The 23012-nt window shown below is 36.4% G+C and overlaps 1 protein-coding gene across 3 annotated transcripts in view; it reads left to right on the top strand.

The window, feature by feature from the left end:
- Positions 1-20497, top strand: part of LOC103041883 (neprilysin) — a 95321-nt gene extending 74824 nt beyond the window's left edge. For all 3 annotated transcript variants that reach the window (XM_049483423.1, XM_049483425.1, XM_049483424.1), the window contains exons 12-23: positions 36-129; positions 318-446; positions 8130-8228; positions 8431-8508; positions 9277-9380; positions 10908-10966; positions 11052-11171; positions 11264-11397; positions 13613-13678; positions 14850-14945; positions 15200-15276; positions 16881-20497. In XM_049483423.1, the coding sequence (XP_049339380.1) occupies positions 36-129; positions 318-446; positions 8130-8228; positions 8431-8508; positions 9277-9380; positions 10908-10966; positions 11052-11171; positions 11264-11397; positions 13613-13678; positions 14850-14945; positions 15200-15276; positions 16881-16980 (1156 nt within the window). In that variant the 3' untranslated portion in view covers positions 16981-20497. The remainder of the gene's footprint in view (positions 1-35; positions 130-317; positions 447-8129; positions 8229-8430; positions 8509-9276; positions 9381-10907; positions 10967-11051; positions 11172-11263; positions 11398-13612; positions 13679-14849; positions 14946-15199; positions 15277-16880) is intronic.
- Positions 20498-23012: the final 2515 nt, after the last annotated feature.

Genomic DNA, 23012 nt, shown 5'->3' with positions numbered 1-23012 from the left:
TAGCCACTGTGTGTTTGTATGTATTTTTTTTCCAGAGATATCCAGAACTACATGGTGTGGCGATATGCCATGAACATGGTTGTTGGCTTGAGCAGATCGTACAGAGACACCAGGAAAGCTTTTAGAAAGGTCATTGTCACTTCCCCTCTTTCTCTCTCTCTTTTTCTCTCTGGCTCTTAGAGTAAAGTGGACTTTTGATCAGAGTCTGTGATGCTGTATCAGTAACAGACCACAATGAGCTCTTTCACGGACCGGAGCTCCCTGAAATCATTCCTTCCCCTCTTTTTTTCTTTTCCTCCTCATGTTCTCTCTCTCAGGCCATCTCTGGGACCACGTCTGAGGCAGCAGTGTGGAGACAGTGTGCCATCTACGTCAACAACAATATGGAGAATGCTGTGGGCAGACTGTATGTAGATGAGGCCTTCGCTGGAGATAGCAAAGACATGGTAATCCACTGACATGTATGCGTGTGTGTGTGTGTGTGTGTGTGAAAACAGAAAAGGCTTAAAGATGTAGAACTAATATAAAGGTTCTTCACGCATGTTTTTCTTCAGTGTAATTCCTCAAACAACCTTTTGTAGGACCAAATGAGATAATTTAGTTCTGAATTGTCATGGGATAAGTCTTTAAAACTGACCGTTAAATGTTACCTCGGAAGACAGCTTGGGAACACCCACACCTGTATATGCTGTGAGGTGTTATCTTGTTATTGAAGTTCTGCAAGCATTTAACATTCTTCAGGTAACCAGAAATATGCCACAGAAATCATTACATCTCACAGATTACAGCACAGTTGGGTTGGTGGTAATTATCATGTCCAGTGTCATCTGGCTAGAACTGTCCATCCAGACAGACGGTTGACCCTGGCAAAAATCACATCTACCCCACACACATAAACAAATTTAATTTTTTTTATTTTACCAAATTGAAAACCTCTGGAATATAATCAAGAGGAAGATGTATGATCACAAGCCATTAAACCAAACTGAACTGCTTGAATTTTTGCAACAGGAGTGAAATAAAGTTATCCAAAAGCAGTGTGTAAGACTGGTGGAGGAGAACATGCCAAGATGCACGAAAACTGTGATTAAAAACCAGGGTTATTCAGCAAAATATTGATTTCTGAACTCTTAAAACTTTTAATCATTTTCTTTGTATTATTTGAGGTCTGAAAGCTCTGCTTTTTTTGTTATTTCAGCCATTTCTCATTTTCTGCAAATAAATGCTCTAAACGACAATATTTTTATTTGAAATTTGGGAGAAATGTTGTCTGTAGTTTATAGAATAAAACAACAAAGTTCATTTTACTCAAAAGAAAGTATACCTATAAATAGCAAAATCAGAGAAACTGATTCAGAAACTGAAGTGCTCCCTTGTTTTTTTCCAGAGATGTATATCCCACAAGTCAGGTTAGTGGTTTTTAGCTTCCATGGGATATGGCAAAAGTTAAGGGACACCACCGTTGTTCCTGTCTCACAGCATCTGGCACATTAGTGTACACTTTAACACTTTATGTCCAAATATTTAAGGACACGTCTTCTAAGGAATGTATTGCACTGCTACTTTACACAGATGTGCAAATGCACACACACACACACACACACACACACATCTTGTCTATCCCCTGTAGAGGAGTACTGAAAATAGAATAGAACTCTATCCTGGTGCAGATAATAAATATGACCCTATTGGCTTCATGCCTAATGCAAAACATGGGCCAGAGGGTATAAAGCCCCCAGTACTGAGCTCTGGAGCAGAGGAACTGTGTTTACTAGAATGATGGTGCTCTATTCATTTTGATGGGGATAAGGGAACATCCTTGTCACTGAATGCAATCAAACCCTCACAGCTATGCTCTGAAATCTACTAGAAAGCCTTTTCTGGACAGTAGAGACAGTTACTCCAACAAAAGCCAGACAAATATACCCCTGATTTTGTTATAAACAAGTCTATTTTGTCCGTACAGTGTTGCTCAAGCACAGTTTGAGCATAAAAGAGTTTGATTTAGATCATTTATTGCTCAGTGCTGGAACATGCAGTCCTTAGATAGCACTCGTGTTCGTGGTAGGGCTCATGTGTCTGTGATTACTGCATGTCCGCCGCTGCCGAGGGACGGATTAGGAGTTGATGGAGTGTGCAGCACACGCAGTCATGTGCAGGCTGACGTCCGACACGTTCGTTTCCTCGTACTCGTGTAAGAGAAGCTGCATGGTGGATCTGCAGCACCTATCATAAAGTACAGCCCTTAACACCCCATTAATCACCTGGCCCTTCTGGGCCCCTCGCCTGGGCAGCAGAAAATGTGTGTGTGTGTGTCTACATGTGTATTTTTCTGGCTGTAGACATATTTCATAACCAGTACAGCTAGTGTGTGTGTGTGTGTGTGTGTGTGGATGTGGCTACACCATTAAAGCGTAATTCTCTGGCTTCTTGGAACCTCATTCTATATAGAACCACTTCCTGCCCAGCTGGCACACAACCGACCTTCAACATTGAAATGTGTTTGAAATATGATTAAAGTAATGTCTGTTGTTGATTCAACATTGAAACAACGTTGAAACAACATTTAATGTTAAATGGATGTTGAAATTTTAACATTGAATTAGGGCTGGGTGATATGGAAAAATATATATATATATATATATATATATATATATATATATCACAATATAAATCAAATCACTTTCTGCTACACTTAAAGATTTCTTTTTACTCAGAAGTGACAGAATAAGAAAGTTATGACCAAGCTCAATAGCAGGCTCAGAGCCTTGTGGACAGACACTAGGATGTTCACAACTTGCCAGGTGGGCACAAGGTGCTCAGACAGCTTTTACATTAATTAAAAAAAAAATCATTATACATCCACACAGGTCCAGAACCCCCCCACATGTTTGGCCCTTAAAACAAGTACAAGGGGAGAAATATATAAACATTAAAAAAAAAATCTGACCCTTTACATTATTTGTCTGTTTAAATTTAATTGCAATAGCAATTATATTTTTAATAAAAATATATTTAATCAAAGGATTATTCCCTTTCCTGAATGCAGGCAACTGCATAAAGCAAAATACAATAGTATATCACAGTGTTCATTTTTTCAGGTGATATTGATACAGTTTTAGTCTTAATCTTTTGACTAAAATGTATAATAGTTTTAGTTACATTCTAGTCTATCGGATATTATTAGTTTTAGTCAAGTTTTAGTCGAATGAAAACAAACATTTTAGTCTAGTTTTAGTCTAATAAACTTTGGTCATATAAAAAGTATTACATATGTTTTACTGTTTTTCTACTTCATATTTGTTGTTATTTTAAGATTATTTACTGCTAATGTTTATTAAAATCATTGCTTTTAAATTTTGTTGCATTCAAATTATGCTAACAATTAAATATTTAAAAGCAAATGGGAGAGGAGCCGCTGTGTGGATTAGCTGTGTGAGGTTCAGAGTGAGGGGCTCGGGGGGATGGGGGAGGGGTCAGCACAGCTTAAACGTTGAATCAATATAATGTCCCTAAACTTTCTGCCTATTAAATAAGCATTTTACATTACATCAGCATACAATAATTAAAAAAAAAACTGTTGGATGGAGGTATTAAAAAGTGTTTTTACTTCCATTTGCGGTAACTAATTTTTAATTTGCCACCAATTCTTCTTCACCATAACTGGGGGAATGTTCATATTCTATTAGTTTTATTGTTTTAGTGTTTTTGAGATCATGTGTTCAGTAATCAGATTGGTAGTGGTGATAGGTAACTTTCTTTATACTCAGCTTTACTACAGTGATGTACGTTTATTATTAACACTGTTAACCATACGATTTACTGATTTTAGTGAGATATGGTTTATTAAAGGTTAAAACGTACAGTATTGGAACAAGGTTGCCATATCAACGCTGATGCACTTTTTTAAAAATCAACACCAAATCCAACATTGATTTAACCATAACATCAAAGTTGATTGCCAGCTTAAGTTGTTCAATATGGTGGCAAACATTATTGTATATGGTGATGTAATGCAAAAAATCTTGTAAAAACTTTTTAATTGAAGTAAAAAAATATATATATCTCCAATTTTTGAGAATTTCAATTGGTCAGTTCATCGTTAGATTTGTAGGAAAAATGTTTAATTATGCAAATAAATTTTCTAGACTGGTTGTCATTAGTTATGAAGCCAATTATACACTATAAAACCTGATGAGTTAAGTGAACTCAAATGTTTTCAGGAGTAAGTGTGTAGGTGGGCTCCGCCTCTGGTTTCTACAGTGCAGATAGATGCTGGGTGTAAATTTACCAGCGTTATAGAGACAACATGTTGTTGTTGCTCCAGCGTGGGCACTAAATCACGCAAGCCTTTATTCTCAACAACACTGAGATGGTGCATATCTTCACAAATTAAATTGCAACAAACTGCTTGAGTTATTTTGTTGCATGATCTGAGCTCAGTGGTAACTTAAGCGTGTGAGCTTCTTCCAGAGTAAGTTGAGAGGAATCTGTTTAGCATTAGCCTTTTGCATATCAGAATGGTGTCTCGCTAAATATGCCCTCAGATTTGTTGTATTTCCTGAATATTTGACTTTAGTGAGGCAAGTTTTGCAAAGGGCATAGCTCTTTTTTGATCATAACAGTATATTTCTTACTGTGAAATCCAAATCCATACTTAAGCTCTCTGCACATGGCTATACACGCCATAGCTGAATACTTTAGGGGTATCTATTAGCTGACGACAGAATAAAATATCGTCATCTAGTGGTCTGGAGTTTAAATACAGCACTAAATAAAACTTGCATGCACTGAAAAAAATGCAGAGTAGCATTTACTTAAAAAAAAAAAGAAAAAACTTAGGACAGTTTTTCCAAATAAAAACAGGAAGTAAATTTAACAGAGCATATATTCAAGTAATATTTACTTTACAATTCAAAGTATATTTAACTACAATTTTAGTAATAAATGTTACTTTGCAACACCTTTATTTAATTCACTTTTATTCAGTGTATCTTAGTAGGTTTTACAAAAACAATGTAGCACCACATTCTCCGATGGCTTCTATTATTTACGTAATAGTAGTAAATAGTAGGAATTTTGAAATTGTTTAGTAATGCTTAGCTGCCAAATATTTTATTTATTGTAGTATTCATTTCAGTAGGTGTTAATACATGGCATATCATTTTCTAAAAAAACACAGATTTGAAGTAACACACTTTAAAACAAGTTTTTAATAACAACTTGAAAATGTTTTATTGTTTTGCCACAATAAAGTAATGCATCTTCGTTTTCCAGTCAAAAAAAATAACATAGTACAATCAACAAGATAAGGTATCAAGGACAAAACAAGAGAGATCTATCTTTTAACCAAATATTTAAGCTTGTTACTAAGTTTTGCATCTCATGGAACAAAAGCTGACCTCACTGTGCATGCGTGGCTCCTGTGAGGGACCTTTTACTTGCAGTTTTCAGTTTGGCTTCTCACAAAAATAAAAAAATACAAAAATGTTGTAAATTTTACTTTAGTATTTAGACTAAATTTACAAATGTATTTGACCACAAACAATTAAAAAGAAACACCAAATAGTGCATATATTTTATGTAAAATTCTTAAGTAACTAGAGTGAATTACTTCTAAATTATTCTTGAAAATAATACTTAAATAAACTTTATTATATTTATAAAGTCCGTTTTTTTGTACAATGTGTACATTATTAGTTAAAGTTGTATTTTTTATTTTTTTTTTTGAGAATCTATACAATATCGAGAAACATTATATCACTATATTCAAGTGTATCAATATTTACATAGTATCTTGAAGCCCTACTAGGTGGATCAGGTGTGTAGTTAGCAGGGTAAACACTGAAATACACTGGCAAGAGATGAGAACCGAGAACCATAGTATGAAATTCCTTAACTTGTTCTGTTGTTGATATATGTGTGTGTGTGTGTGTGGGTGTGTGTTAATGTGTGTGTCTATGAGAACATGTGACCTCTCATTGGCCTATCCGCAGGCCGTCACCCCTCTACCCATCTGTATCTTCAGTCACATGGATATCAGTACAGATATTCACATGCAGGCCTCTATTAGGCTAAAGGTGAACTCCAGATCTGAACCCCTGCCAGTACCTTTATGAATTAGAGAACGAGGCTTCACGGAGAGTCCAATCAAAACAGCCCCCATGATATGAAGCAGTGCGGCGTCAGAGTCGGACCTCCAGCGCCCAAGTACAGTCTGTGCGTGCGGAGCTATTTTCAGATTGATGCAGCGGCGCACAATCACCTCTAAACCTCTGACAAAGAACACAGTGCGCCTAACAGCACGTCAGAGCAATCCATAACATTTAAAGTGCCGGCTTATCCCGTGTGATAACCAACAGCGCTATGAGACACGCCTCCCGTAATCTCCTCTCCGTCTCCGCCAGGTCTTGGCTCGCCTCCTAGCTGTCGTTTCCAGCTGCGCCTAAACTCAGAGCCGTGAACTCGCCTGACGAACATCAACAAAGCGCTCCAGCAGTGACGTAAACTCCACACTATATTTTTACTGATACGGCCAGCGGCTTCAGAGTGATATCATTACTCAGTGTAGCACAGGGCTCAATGCTGAGACATTACTCTTGTTAAGAGTTCACGTCTGTGTACTCAAAGACTTGTTTTATTTGACGTAAAAGTCAAATCCATCTTAAATATCACATAAATGCAAATCCATTTTTATCACCACATACTTTATAACATCACATGTTTCTTCCTACTCACAATTTTTCTTCATATTCTTGGAAAGCTGGAAAGCTGCTTTGAGGACAACATATGTATCATCATAACAACATGCCTATCATCATAATTACATTATCAACTTCATCATACAATATATTCAGCTTTGGAAAAAAATAAGAGACCGCTTCAATTTCTAAATCAGTTTCTGATTTTGCTATTTATAGGTATATGTTTATTTTTTATTCTAGAAACTAAAGAGGCAACATTTCTTCCAAATTCCAAATAAAAATATTGTCATTTAGAGCATTTATTAGCAGAAAATGAGAAATGGCCAAAATAATAAAAAAGATGCAGAGCTTTCAGACCTTAAATAATGCAAAGGAAACAAGTTCATATTCATAAAGTTTTAAGAGTTCAGAAATCAATATTTGGTGGAATAACCCTGGTTTTTAATCACAGTTTTCATGCATCTTGGCATGTCCTCCTCCACCAGTCTTACATACTGCTTTTTGGTAACTTTATGCCACTCCTGGTGGAAAAATCAGTGCATATATTTCAGAGGTTTTGAATTTTGGTAAAATCAAAGAAACTCATCCTTTTTATAAGTGGTCTCTTTTCCAGAGCTGTATTTATAGACGTCAGTGATTTTAGCTGACCTCTATATCTCCTATGTCTATTATTTTATACCTTAACAAGAATGCTAGCAAGGTAATGTTAATGTTATCAAGACTGTATGTCAACTTTGTGTGGAAACAGTGTTTACATCTTATTTATAATGTATTTATTTTGATTTTTAATTACATTTTAGAAGTTTTATGGTAGTTTTAGGCCTGTCACAGTAATTGCTAATTATTATGACAATAATTATGTTATCAACTTATTGTACAATTTAGTACCAGTCAGAAGTTTGGACACTCCTTAAATCCAGTGTTTTTTCAATATTTTGAAAGGTTCTGCATTGTAGATTTATACTAAAGTCATCAAAACTATGAAGAAAAACATATGGAATTATTTAGTAAACAGAAAACTGTTAAACAAACCAGAATATTTTTTTATATTTTAGATTCTTTAAAGTAGCACCTCTTGCTTAGATGACAGATTTGAACATCTTAGCTGGATTTTCTCAGTCAGTTTTATGAGGTAGAGTCACCTGTTGAAATGGTTTTCAGTTAACAGCAGTGTTGAACTTATCAAACTATTTAATTACTTAAATAGTTTTGCCTTTGTGTGTGTTTGAGAGCATCATTTTTTTTTAAAATAGTAAATCCAGTTATCCTGTTAAGGTAAAGCAAACTTTCTGCTAGATTTTACAAGAGCATTGCTGTGACGATTTGATTGCATTTAGCGACAATAACTTGGGATAGGACGTTAAAATGCATTAATACATTACATGTGTGTTATGTGCTTAACTTGCTGATTTCTGATTGGCCCAGATGGATGAGATGATCGTCAACATCAGAGAGGTGTTCGTAAGCAACCTTAATGACCTCACCTGGATGGACCTAGACACCAGTAAAGCAGCTGAGGAGAAGGTGAGTTAAACACTTCCTGTGTAAATAAAGTTGTGCAGACAGGAAGTGGAGTTGTACTTTAATAAATTTGGCTGCTGTCTTCAGGGCAGCAACAGTGTAATCAGTAGAAATCAAACAATAACAACCATATTCCAGTTTGTGAATGCGCTCAAAGTTTCTGTAAACAAGTCAATGATTCATATTTACTGTTTCCTGCTTGCAGGCACGAGCCATTCGAGAGAGAATTGGCTTCTCTGAAAACATCATGAATGACACGTACCTGGACGAGGAATATAAAGAAGTGAGTTTCTGAAGTTGTGATAGAAAACACAAAAAATAATGATTTTTTTTTACTTATTTTTTACTGGAAATGCTGGGCATGTACAGTACCAGTCAAAAGTTTGAAAATACCTTCTCATTCAGTGTTTAAATTGTTTTTCTACATCATAAATTAACACTGAAGTCCTATGAAGAAATACAAAAGGAATCATGTAGTAACTTAAAAGTACTAAACAAACCAAAAATACTATGTGAAGCATTTAGGTGCTCTTATCTGGGGTTAAGCTGTTAACTTGTGGTTTCTGCAGCTGGTAACTCTGATTAACTTATCCTGTTTATCTAGTCTTCCTTTCCTGGGTCGGTCCTGATGAGAGCCAGTTTCATCATAATATTTCTCATGGTCTTTGCGACTGCACTTCAGGATAATTGAGGATATTGTAGCAACCACATAGCAACACCTTAGCAGCCACAAAAGAATGTATAGCAACTGGTTAGGATCACTTTTTTAAAGACCTATCAATGCCTTACACTGCCTAGCAACCAACTGATATATCCTAAAAAAAGTGCTTGGGAATGCACTTTACATACAAGTCATTTGTTTGTTAAACGAATAAGTAAGCAATGCTCTAAAGTCTTGTAGAAAACCTTTTCCTTTGGAAGGAACAATAAATGAGAAGGTGTCTTACTTTTGTCCCTATAGTGTCTTTACACAAGAAACAGTTGTTGGTGTATTTAGGTGTATCTCCATAAATAATGCATCTTTTTCAAACGCTCTTTCTAACATTTACAGCTCAGCTACAGTTCAGACGAATACTTTGAAAACATCCTGAAGAATCTGGAGTTTGGTCAGAAGAAACGGCTGAAGAGGCTGAGGGTGAAAGTGAATAAAGAAGAGTAAGAGAGTTTTCACTTCTTTGACCTTTTCTGTAGAAATTAGTCCTGGAGCCCTGTTTGTAAAATATTGCATTAAAACAGTTTGTGTACACTGACACCTCAAATATAATAGAAAACCTCTGGGTACATATCTGTACAGTCATATGAAAAAGTTTGGGCATCCCTATTAATCTTAATCATTTTTAGTTGTAAATATTTGGGTGTTTGCAACAGCCATTTCAGTTTGATATATCTAATAACTGATGGACACAGTAATATTTCAGGATTGAAATGAGTTTCAAATGGTTTATTGTAGAAACAGAAAATGTGCAATATGCATTAAACCAAAATTTGACCGGTGCAAAAGTATGGGCACCCTTATCATTGTATTGATTTGAATACTCCTAACTACTTTTTACTGACTTACTGAAGCACAAAATTGGTTTGGTAACCTCATTGAGCTTTGAACTTCATAGCCAGGTCTATCCAATCATGAGAAAAGGTATTTAAGGTGGCCAATTGCAAGTTGTTCTCCTATTCGAATCTCCTCTGAAGAGTGGCATCATGGGCTCATCAAAACAACTCTCAAATGATCTAAAAACAAAGATTGTTCAACATAGTTGTTCAGGGGAAGGATACAAAAAGTTGTCTCAGAGATTTAACCTGTCAGTTTCCACTGTGAGGAACATAGTAAGGGGTTATCTTGTGAGTGAGTTTAAAACTGGCCACCTTATAACTGAAATCGGCTTATTAATCAAGGCGCATTACGATGCTCATTGCTATCTTACACCCCATAAAAAGAAAAAAAAAATGTTTTACTCCTTGTGCCTGCATTGTTTAAATAGCAATGAATCTTGTGAATATTCTTACACCTGTGAGCATAGTGGTCTCTACATGAGGTGTGTTCAGGTAAATTTCTGGTGTATTGACATCGTGACAATAGAAAACACAGGTGCGCCACTGACTGAAAACAACCTAGACAACAGTCAGACATCATGCAACTTTTGCTATCTTGGCTACACATTTAAACACCATACAAGCCCATCCCGCACGTACACCCTGGCTTTTTATACACACAAGGACACACAGCAGAGCACAAACCCAACTTTTACATCAACAATAAATAAATATGAACAGATTTTACATGCAAAACACACCCATTATTAATTTAGAGAATTAGTGCATGGCTTTCGCACGTTTCGAGCCACATAAAGCATACTTTTCTCATCGTTACTATAGCAAAGACACATTGACACGCCCTAAATCAAGCTGTACAGTGCGCGGTTAATGAATTAACCACAGATTGCTAAAATAGGGCTCCTAGACTGCAGTGGCCAGTTAGAGCTGAAAGTCTACTTCTGAAAAAAAGATCATTCTCATAGTCTGTGCACACTAATGACAAATGGCTTGTTTAAAAATAGCAAGTCATTCTCTCATTCTCAAGTTTAATGACTGTCATAAAACCCCATATTAATAAAGAACGGTCATAAAACATTAACTTGAAATATGGACTCTATTAACTTGAAATGTGTCGCCCGTTAACTCAAGGTGGATCTCGGGGGCAGCAGTGGTCAATGCATTCTATTCGTCCAGCAGAAACCAAATAGGTAACGGAATATTTTTAAAATAAAAATCATTTTAAATCATTCATTGAGTTTTTCAAAAAATTGATGACAAGCTTTGCTCTCTCAGTATTCCCAGCCGGCATTCTTCAGCCTCCGTTCTTTGGTAAAGGCCAGCCGTGGTCACTCAACTATGGTGGCATTGGCATGGTGATTGGTCATGAGATCACCCACGGCTTTGACGACAATGGTAACAAAGACTTCTCTTACTAAATATTTAAGTTTTCTGGAATTTATGCTTTGTTTAAAATGTTTCTAATCCAATGATGTCTACACCAATAGGGCGCAACTTTGATAAGGATGGAGATCTGAAGGACTGGTGGACACCGTCCTCCACACAGAAGTTCCAGGAGCTCTCCAAATGTATCGTGGACCAGTACAGCAGCTTCTCCTGGGATCTGGCAAATGGACAGAATGTAGGTTCTTATTCCATCCTTTCTGTGCTTTGTGTCTGACTGAGAATCTTATTTATTGTTTGTTTGATTTGTTGAACAAACTGCATTTGACTAATGTGTGTTATTGTGGCATATTAGGAGGAGTTATTTTAAAATGAGGCATACCCTACTGCTTTTAATTCATTCATGAATGTTCAATTAATTCAATATAATAAATTATTTCAAAATATTTAGGTTTTGTTCAGATTTCTGATTTGTGTATTTCTAGATTGTATCCAGATAATTTTTTTATAGTGTGGACAACCAAAAACAGAAATGACATGAAATCCAAAATATAATTTAAAATACAGGTGAAGGCATACCTGTCAAGTTTTGAATTTAAAAATAAGGGAAATGTTCCGCCGCCCACTTTGAGCCGTCACACCAACCCAACTGAGGTTCAGTTTTCCTTACTTTTTAAGACTGTTTTACAAGAAATCTAAAATAACCACCTGTGAACCCCTTACAAACTACAATAAGATAATCAGAATCTAATAGGTCTACCTTTGTTGACACTGAAATGTTGTGGACATTCCTACATATGTAATTCTTATAATACAGCCTAAATGAATTTCATGTAATAATGTAAACAATTCACTTGTTTCTCATTTGTTCTTTTACCTTGTATAATACAAATGAACAAATTATTTAAATAAATATTCATAAAGATCAGTTCCAAGGGGCCTAGACAATTAAAAATCTTTATTTTATAATAAAAACAGCTCGGGAGTACGAGTTATGAGTTATGGTCCACAGTGGGCTAAGGGATTTTAACAGGTAAACTCAGTAAAGGATTGTTTATTAGCTGGTCAGTTGGATCTGGTGGGAAAAAAAACACAATTTAGAGGCAGTGAGCAGAAACTGCTTTAATGTACCAACATAAAATACTGTACTAAATTATGTCTATCCTCTACATCCAGCTTCTAGCAAACTAGTTAGCTATTTTTTTCATGTATTATCACTTACAGTAAGTCCTGCAATCCTAAATTAGTGAATACAAGTAAAAACAAATAATTAGTTACTGGCTGATCAGGTACATCAGGGCAGGTTTATATTATATAAATGGGATTGATCTGTCTGTTTTGATTGGGAGACGAGTCTTTTTAACCTGCAGAAACAGCTCCAGAAACAGTGTAAACACAGTTGGTAATATGGTAATATGGTTATATGGCTTATGTAACAATAGTTGAAGGTGAAGGTGGTTGCAATGATTAGAACAGTGCACCATTTTCTTGACACAGTGAAACTTCCATGCAGGTTATTGGCAGTCATATGGGGTTTTTGATTTGCCTTTCTTACCAGCATATGGAGCACTTCTATTCCCATCTAATCTTACCTTCCCCTGAACTGTCACTTCTTAACACTAGGGTGACTGAAATTTTAGGATCTCAATGACCTCAATCACCTCTCCTTCTTGTCAACCATTAGAGATCTTTCACTCAACTTTTGTTATATAATATAAAAAAAGCATGACGGGGAATCCAGCAACCCCCTTCTCCCACCACCTAAATCTCACTCTGTCTGTGTCTCTCTCCCTCTTTTCTCTCACTTCAAGTTTCAAGGTAGCTTTATTGGCATTTCTCACTGTATAAACCCCAACCAGAACCACCTTGTCTGTATTCGTATAGCCTTTCCCTGTCTTGTGTTTATCAAATTCTTTATTTTTTAGATATTTAACTAATTTTTGAGAACTGTCTTTAAGGTGAGACTTTTTATTATAGAGAAAATATATAATGCCAAAGATTTTCTACTTAGAACTGTTGATATGCTGTAAATAAAGGTCTGAGAATGTGTAACAACAATCTAAGCCATTGCCACACTAAATGTTTTGCAAAGCATTTGCACTGATGATTTAGATTGTATAAGACTGTAGATACAAGAAGAAAATGTAATGCTGTCTGAAAAATTGGTTCGGCCATAAAAAAGCCCTGATTTTCAAGCCTGCATCCCTTGTTGCCACAGCAGGTTCTCCTGTATTTGTCAGAGAATGTCCATCGCCTCCTGATAAGTTGTTAATGGTATTCTGCTCTGCTTTTTGTCCAGTGGTTTTCCTGGAACTCGAGAAAGCTGTGATTTTCACAAGATGTAGAAAGAGCTCCAAATTACTGTTATTTTCTGACTCTATTCTGTTTTTATCATAATTTTTCCCTTTACTATTCTGTCCCTCTTTCTCTCCGCTGTCCTTTTGTATGAGCAGCTGAATGGGAATAACACGCTTGGAGAGAATATTGCGGACAACGGGGGCATTCGGCAATCTTATCAAGTGAGTACAGACCATCAGTACTTTGTTGTCCTGTTTCTCCCCCAGGAGACAATTGCCTCAGAGAAATGTTGGACAGACCTCAGCGCATGTTTTTGCTCATGTTCCAGACCGATGCCATCATTAGATCATATTAGATACTAATATGCAGTGATTTATTGCAATCAGAAGGGGGACTGGACTTGATTGTGTTAAAATTCTGACATCTGCATGCGATAAATGCAATGTTCCAGTTGAGCTCCCTATATTGGCCTCCTCTTCATTCACAATGTTCTTGTTTATTACACTCTAAAAAACAGAGGTACGATATGAGTACTTTTTTGTACTCGAAGGTACACTCTTTATAATTGTACCCTCAAAGGTACAATATTGGTCTTTACAGGGTCAGATTTGTTCCCTCTGAAGTACAAAGTCATTTCTAACAGCAATAAGTACAAATTTGTACCATTTAACCTGCCAAAGGGTACATTCAGTATTCTGCATCACTGTACTAATAAACTATATATATTTAAATTGCACATTTTTTTATTTGAAAGCCAGACAATTTTGTATCATCAAGTTTTTGAGCCATATTTAGTTGATGATGATGTTTATAATCTTTATAATCTTTACTGGCACAAAAACCATGGGTACAAAAAAGGACTTTCACTGAAAGGTACTTTTTTGTGCCTCAATATAAGGTACAGCCCCAGCGACAAGCTTTGTACTCTTTTAAGTACAAATCTGTACTTATATTTCTTAGAGTGTATGGTGGGACATCAGACAGGGGTGGCTTTCACGTTCAGGCCACAGAAGAAAGCACTTTAAGGCACTTGTTTAGGATGGAGACATGGGGTTTAAAGCAGAATTAGCTTAAAATTGCATAAAATTGCAACATAATGCATTAGAAAGGCATCTATAAAACCAAACTGTCTTTCCCAGAAGCATCATAGGAAAACATTGCTTTTAAATAATTGCGGAGAGCATTAGAATGAACACTTTCTCTACCAGTTAAGATGATCTTAACGCTGAGATGCTTTTGGGAAACATTTTTGGGAAATTGGGGCCTGTGGTCAGTGCATGCCCATGTTCTTCTGACAGACATTTAGCCATATTGGGGCGTATTGTAGACTTGTGTGAAATCTGGCAAAACTGACACAAAATGCTGATTAAAAACATGCTGTGTTTGTTCCAGGCATACCAGAACTATGTCAAGAAGCATGGGAAAGAAGCTCCTTTGCCTGGACTTGATCTAAACCATGAGCAGCTTTTCTTCCTGAATTTTGCTCAGGTATGAAATGAACCATGTTCTTACTAATAAGACAACAGTTACATAACATTGCATAACAGGCTGCACCAGTTGAGGTGAGATGTTTAAGAACTCCAGCAGCATTGCTCTGTCTGATCCACTAGTACTGAACGCACACTAACAAACTAACACCATATCAGAGTCACTGAGGTGCTGAAAATGACCCACTACCCAAATGCTTCTAGAGAGAACTGGCATCCATATTGAATAACATGTTTAATATTTCTATTCTGCAGATTTGGTGTGGAACACACAGACCGGAACATGCTGTTAATTCCATCAAAACTGATGTACACAGTCCAGGGAAGTTTAGGTACGACCACATTTTTACACACTTTTGCTGGTAGCTGGTTTCAAATGGTCTAACTGGTCTTTGATGGTCAAAGTGATTAAAAAAACAGATGATCTATGCGAAAAAATACTGAACATTCCATACTATACCTCTACTGCTAAGCTAGCTCAACATCCCGTTTCTAATTTGTAACCCTACCCCTTGTTTTCAAGTGTAACCCTTCCCCTTGGAAAAAAAAATTGGGACCACCCTTCAAGAACCTGAAGGCTGCAACCTTGCTGAGCTAATGTTGAAGTTCAGCAACCTGCAATCTGCAGGACTTAAGTTAATTTTAGGGCATTGTATGTCTTCAAAAAGAGGGAAGGTGGTGCAGCCGTTCATTTTTATTGGTCATTGCTTAATTCCTCTGTGATTGGAGGCTGAAAATAGCTTGTATTTTATTTTATTGAATGTTTCAATTCCATCTTAAATACATCAGTCTCTGCCATATGTCACAGCATTTAAGATGGATCAGAAACTACTAGCACATTATTTAATGTTTGGTATAAAGAAAATGGCCATAAAACATTGGCAATATAATGGTTATCGTCATTTTTAACAAGGAAAATACTTTAATTTGCGGATTTCTTTGGTCACTTGTGCCGCCATCTTGTCAATGATTGTAATAGCCTCTTATTTGAGTGTGCCTTTGTTTGAAGGGTCACATGACCTCAACACTTCCTCCTACCCCTCCAGCCTAACAAGAATAAGAACAGCTTACTCCTAGGCGGCACACGCAAAACAGAGGGGTAGGACTAAGTGGTAGGGCCAAGGGGTATAATAGGGTGAAATGGGATTGGGCTCAAGTCTTGGCTAGTATAGAGTATGTTGCATTGGAATTGGGTCATGCTTGGTCTTGTGGGTCATGCTGGTAACCATTGTGATCTTGCTGGTCATGCTGGTCAAGTTGACCAATCAGAATGGTCCTGGTCAAGATTTATCAAACTAGTTGTTTAGCTTGGTTAGTTTAATTATGCTTAAAGACTGGCTAAACCATCAGACTCAAAAACGTACTGTATATTAGTAAGAACTAAGCTAAGCCTTTAGCAGGGTATATTTTTTAAAAATTATTGACATAATGTAATTGCATAGTCACTAGGGCTAGTCACTAAGTATCGTCATCACGATGTGCGCATGATGATTGGGGGTAAACATGAGGTAAACGCATGGCCTCCACATGGCTGGACACGTGCTTGTGAACGCAGTGCAGACAGCCTGTCCAAAGCTGTGCATCTCAGTCTAGCACAGTTTTGCACAGATATTTCCAGTTACAGCCAAAATCATGTTTTTAATTCCAGAAAAACGCTCTTATTTACCTTTTAAAAGGCTGTTTCAATGCTTGATTGTTGTTGTTTTGCTGTTTACCTCGGTCAGCCTGGATCTCTGTCGCAAGACAGCGCGTGGGTGCTGTCACGGGTCCTGCATTGTTTAATATTGCGATATATATCGCCAAAAAAAAAAATGCAATGCCAACTTTTTCCTTTATCGTGCTGCCCTAATAATCACCTTAATATCTAATGTTTTTGCCTTTAAGCTTCAGTTCAGCTTCTGAATAATCTGTCTTTTTATAATCCTGTTCTGCACAGGGTTCTTGGATCTTTGCAGAATTTCCCAGAGTTTGCCAAAGCTTTCCAGTGCCAGAGAAACGACTACATGGTGCCTGAAAAGACTTGCCGGGTGTGGTGATCACCGCCCGTGTGGAGAGAACAGGAAGATTGTGTTCAGAGAGCCCTCTCTTCTCTCTTCTGACTGTGGGACCACCGTGGTCCAGGCTGGAAATGTTCTCTGGTGTTCTTCACAGGGTACATACGATTCAACTTCACCAGTGCACTTCAATCATGTATATATGGGACGCAGTCTTAGTCCACTCCTACATGTCAGTCTGATTAGTTGATTTTAGTCCGTCAGGTCATCACATGATCTGTGGTTTTTGCTGTTTATATAATGGTGATGTTCTACCAGACCTAAAGGCAATCAGTGTAAAGGGTTTTTTTTTGTTCGGTTTAAATCTGTTCATGTCAATATCAAGTCAAACTGTGAATCGGGGAGATCAGTAGCATTTTCTATGGTAAATATTTATCTCGAGAATCAATATTTACATATAGCAACTTTATTTATCGTTGATCAGCTGATTTAGTATTAGACCTCTCTGTCCCATACAATATTTTGCATACATGCCAAAAAATATAACATCACGGGCCTCAAGGAAGATAATACAAATGATGAAGACGAGTACATTTAGTATAGCACATTCAGATTATTATAATTCAGTAGGCTAAATATGCGATAGGTTTCAAATAACCTAACTTCACACGTCTTCTGTTTTAAATGTTCTGGTTTTTTTTTTAAACATTAGATGGATAATGATGCAAGCATACCAATCAGCCATAATATTAGTACCACCTCTTAGTTTCCTCATCGATTATACATTTTATCAACTGCACAGATCATATAGGAGCACTCTGTAGTTCTGTAATTATAGACTGTATTATTATCCTCACTTTATTCTATTCTTCAGTGGCTAGGACCCCACAGGAGAGACCACCACAGAGCAGCTATTATTGGGGTGACAAGTACTCATTTTGTATGATACCAAGTTCTAAGCTACGCATATCATTTCATCTCGCATTTTCCTTGCTTATCAACGCTGGTTTATGGTCGGTTAGCATGAATGCTAATCCAGCAAGCTATCTATCGAGCCATCAGCTGCTTTCATCCACGCTTCGTTTTCCTCCAAACTGTCAACACAGCGATGCCTCGCTGAAGACTCCCAGGCACTCTCTCTCTCTCTCTCTCTCTCTCTCTCTTTCTCTCTCTCTCTTTCTCTTTCTCTCTCTCTCTCTCTCTCTCTCTCTCTCTCTCTCTCACACACACACACAGCTAAAGGCACGTTTCTGCAGTTACACTAGCGTTTATTTGCTTCATTAAAGCTCCCAGTTAAACTCAGTAACTCAGCACATTACAATATTCTCATTAAAAAAAAAAGCATCTAACTGCCCTGCCCTATTATAATACAGTAAAAAAAAACAATGGATTCTGCCAGACCTAAACCACACCACACTATTATTACTGTCCTCTCACAATAATGCAGGGAAATACCTGCATTAAATATAATGAATCATGATTTTAACTATGATTAATGATTAATCACAGAATATTGTGATTGCGATTAATACATTTTTTTTTTTGTGATTGACACCACTAATATTAATATAATTTCATTTTGCCAACCTATCACTGATTCTTAATTTACATTTAGATGGTCATTATTAAAAGCTTAAGAAAATGTGGTAGGTCACTTGGTTCACACCTAATGTTTGTTCGTTTCAAATAAATACAAAAATGTATATTTATATATAAGTTATATAAGTATATAGTTTACATTATAATATTGAGTAACCAGTTGTTATTCTTATTATAATATATATACTACTTGTTATACTTATTAAAATTTTGTTTTGTTATCGTTGGGGGAGTGTGGAGGGGTTGGGGCTGCTGTGTACTTATAAAAAAAAATCAAGGTTGGTACGTCTGCACTGGCATGGTGGTGATTAGTATGTAGGGTGTTAGAATGTGAGTGCGTGTAGTTCTGGAATAATTGGATCTGACACAGCAGTGCTGCTGGTGTTTTTAAACGCTGTGTCCTCTGACTGTCCTCCTCTCTTTATTAGACCCTCACACCTAGTTATTCCACCTTGCAGATGTAAAGCCAACAGTGTTACTGAGGTGTTTAAGAACTCCAGCCGCACTGCCGTGTCTGATCCACTCATACCACCTCAACACACACAACTAACACACTAACCACCACCATGCTACAGTGCTGAGTGCTGAGAATGAATCACCATCCAAATATTAGCTGCTTTATTGAAGTACAGGCTGAAAGGGGGATAATAATAAAGTTTGCAGAGAAACAGATACAGGAATGCAGTCTGTAACTATGGAACTACGAAGTGCACCAACTTTGTAAAATTCAAAACAATAACAAGGGAAACGTGAAGAAAAAGTTTAATTACTAGGAAGTGCAGCTCATAAAACAGAGAGGTGGTTTTAATGAAGTGGCCAGTACATGTAAACAGTATAAGCATACTGTAAAGCGTAAGAAGCCCTTCAGATCTGTAACCATATTACTCGCCAAATCGCCAGCTTTATGGATTGATCCATCAACTGATTCACACACGTTAAGTGTTTAGTGGTTTATGTACATTGCACAGAATATGATATTTCTTCAAACTGCATATTTTTCAAGAATAATTGAGTTGAAGATGAAAGGATATTAATATGCCAAGGTGTATAGGTATACGCACAGTGTGAGTGAGATGTGTGTGTGTGTGTGTGTGTGTGAGGTATCTTACTTTAAGCCGTATGGTGGCCTTGAAGTATGAAGGTGTGAGTGTGTGCGAGCATGTGATAAATGGTTCTTCTACCTATTGAACATCAAAGCGAGAATGCCTTAAGATAATCCAGTGCTTTCGCCACAATGGTCTGTTTCGAAAGTGCAAAGCTTCAGTGCATACGTTCAGCTTAACTCAACATAAACGACTGTCATTCATGCCAAAGACGCTAACGATCAACCCTGTGGGATTTCAGTTGCAGTGAGTCTGATGCTACTTTCCCAACCACTGTCAAAAACAGCCTCATCTTCTCTACAGTGCAGATAGCAACGGGGTCATTCTACCATTGTGGTAGCAAGCAGGATATGAGTGTGAATAGAGTATGTGACTCATTTAGACTATCTTTATATCTAAAAAAAAAAAGGAATATTCAGTACCAGTCAAAAGTCTGGACACACCCTTAAAATTGAGTGTTTTCTCATTAGTTTACAATGTTATGTATTGTAGATTAATGCTAATGTCATCCAAACTATGACAGAAAACATATGGAATTATTAAATAAACAGAAATGTGTTAAACAAAACAGAATATGTTTTATGTTTAACGTTCTTTAAAGTAGCACCTCTTTTCATCTTGTTTTTTTCTCAGTCAGCTTTATAACTTAGTCACCTGAAAGGGATTTCAGTTAACAGCTGTGCTGAACCTATCAAGAGTTAATGACTTAAATTTGTTGCCTCTTAAAGTGTTTTATTTGAAAGCATCATTAATGGTTAACATTTGAGAGCATCAGTTGTAAAGTTGTGAAGTGGTAGAGTTGGTATACAGTAAAAAGCATTTTACTCAACTAAGTAAAGCAAAAAAAAAAAAAAAAATATATATATATATATATATATATATATTTTTTTTTTTTTTTTTTTTTGCTTTTTGGGATTGACTGATCTTCTTTTCCTAATATATATATATATATATATATATATATATATATATATATATATATATATATATATATATATATATATATATATATATATATATATTAGGAAAAGAAGATCAGTCAATCCCAAAAATTTCAAGAACTTTGAAAGTATCCTCAAGTGTAGTCATAAAGACCATCAAAAACATTATGATGAAACTGGCTCTCATCAGGATCGTCCTAGGAAAGAAAGACCAAGAGTTACCTCTGTTGCACAAGATAATTTTATTAGAGTTATTAGACCAGCCTCAGATATAGCAAGGCAACAGCACCCCAGATAAGAGCACCTAAATGCTTCACTTAAGAGTATATTTTTTTAATACTTTTGACTGGTACTGTATCTGTTTTGAAGGTGGTAACCATCACTGCCCACATACTTCTATGTGTTCTTTACATTCACTTGATGCACTGACCAAAAATGGCCATATTCATCAGAACTACAAAAGAAAAGTTTCACTCACTGTGGGTTTCACATTAATATTTTAGGAGGGAAAAAAATCTCTATTCAGAAATGTGAATATTTACCTTTAAACATGAAATCAGGCTGGAACAATTTCTCTTAGAGAAATCAGAATTATTGGTCATATTTGTATTAGTCATTAGCACAGAAATGAAACACAATTTAACATAGTTTATAATAGTGGGTTCAAATATGAGTGCTGGAATTGAAACGTGGCCCCATTGTGATATATTTGAAGAAGATATATGATTTCCTGCTTGTAAGTCTCGTTATACTTGTAATTGTAATGTTATTATTACTAATAATATTATTCAGGTTATTGAAACATTAAAACCAAATTTAGAATTTGATTCAGAATTGTTTATAAAAGGAATTATCATGTATTTATGTTAGTTATTTTAGAACAACATATGTCATAACTTCTGCTTTCTGTGGTTTATACACATTTTGACTTAAGAGTCATGTTGGATTTTTACCACCACACTGGTAGAATGACCAAAAGTTTCTCTATATTTCTAGATATTCACTTTCATGTTATGTTGTTAACTTGCTTGTCTTGTTAGACTTGTACGAGATGTATGACTCGTTTATGAGCTGTATGAGATGTATATTTTTTTCCTTTCTCTGCTTCTGTTGGAAAAGCTATAAATCATTAATCACTGGATTTCTGATGTATTATGTGTCCTGAACAGAAACCAACCAAACAAACAACTAAAAATGCATTATTTTTTTCTCTGTTCGTTTGTTTAATTGTAAACCTCGAGGGCCTTCATGCTGTTGGGTACATTTAGTCTCTGTTCACCGTCCTTCATCCTCACAAACACTTGAGTCTGAAGAAATCCATCTCAACTTGTACACACGCAGACAGATATACCTCAGATGCCTGTATTTAGATACTTTGTAATAATGAGCATCTTCAAGAAGAGAAGTTTGTTTTAATAATAAATTGTCAATTCAAAACTGTGTCTCTCTCTCTGTATTTTTATGTATTTTTGCTGGGCTTACTGTCACCAACATGCTACTGATTTCAAAAATCCTAAATAAAAAAATCACAAATTATTTTTAAAAAGATAGCACATATTGTAACAAGTGGCCATGATGTGAATCTATAAAAGTCAATATTTAATTTATTTTATAAGCCTATTTATATAGAGTATCCTACCCATTTTTTGTGCCATTGAAGTAAGTAAGAAGCTAAGCTTTATAAAGCACTCTTTACACAGCCTACACTGACCAAAGTGCTGTACATAAAAAGTCCAATGAATACACTTGAATACATATTACCACAACATAGGTAAAAGAAATCCCTTAAATAACATGTTAAAATAAGTACTCGTTATTATTTTTCTCTACATACACCCCAAGTCCATTTCACGCCATCTACTGTAAATATCACACAAGTCAGCCACTAACAGTGACATGGGTTTTTTTATTTTATTTTATTTCTAATTTTTCTCATTTTCTTCCCAATTTACACGACCAATTACCCAACCCACTCATTAGGACTCCCCCTATCACTAGTAATGCCCCAACACACCAGGAGGGTGAAGACTAACACATGCTTCCTCCGATACATGTGAAGTCAGACTCCGCCTCTTTTCGAGCTGCTGCTGATTCAGCATTGCAGAGCAGCATCACTGTGCACTCGGAGGAAAGCGCAGCGGCTCGGTTCTGATACATCAGCTCACAGACGCCCTGTGCTGCAGACATCTCCCTAGGAGAGGTGTGGGGAGAGAGCGCCATCTACCCACCCGGAGGGAGCAGGGCCAATTTTGCTCCCTCTGAACGCCGGCAGCTTGACGGCAATGCTGCGTAAGCGGGGGTTTGAATCTGCGACCTCCTGCTCATAGTGGCAGCGCTTTAGCCCGCTGGACCACTCTGCGCCTGTGACATGGGTTTAAAAGATGTGTATTCTACTTTGTCGCTGTCCAATAAAAATCAAGTTTCAAAATCT

The sequence above is a fragment of the Astyanax mexicanus genome, chromosome 9 (assembly GCF_023375975.1).
Source record: "Astyanax mexicanus isolate ESR-SI-001 chromosome 9, AstMex3_surface, whole genome shotgun sequence".
NCBI lineage: Eukaryota > Metazoa > Chordata > Actinopteri > Characiformes > Acestrorhamphidae > Astyanax > Astyanax mexicanus.
This window is presented reverse-complemented; position numbering and strand designations above follow the sequence as displayed.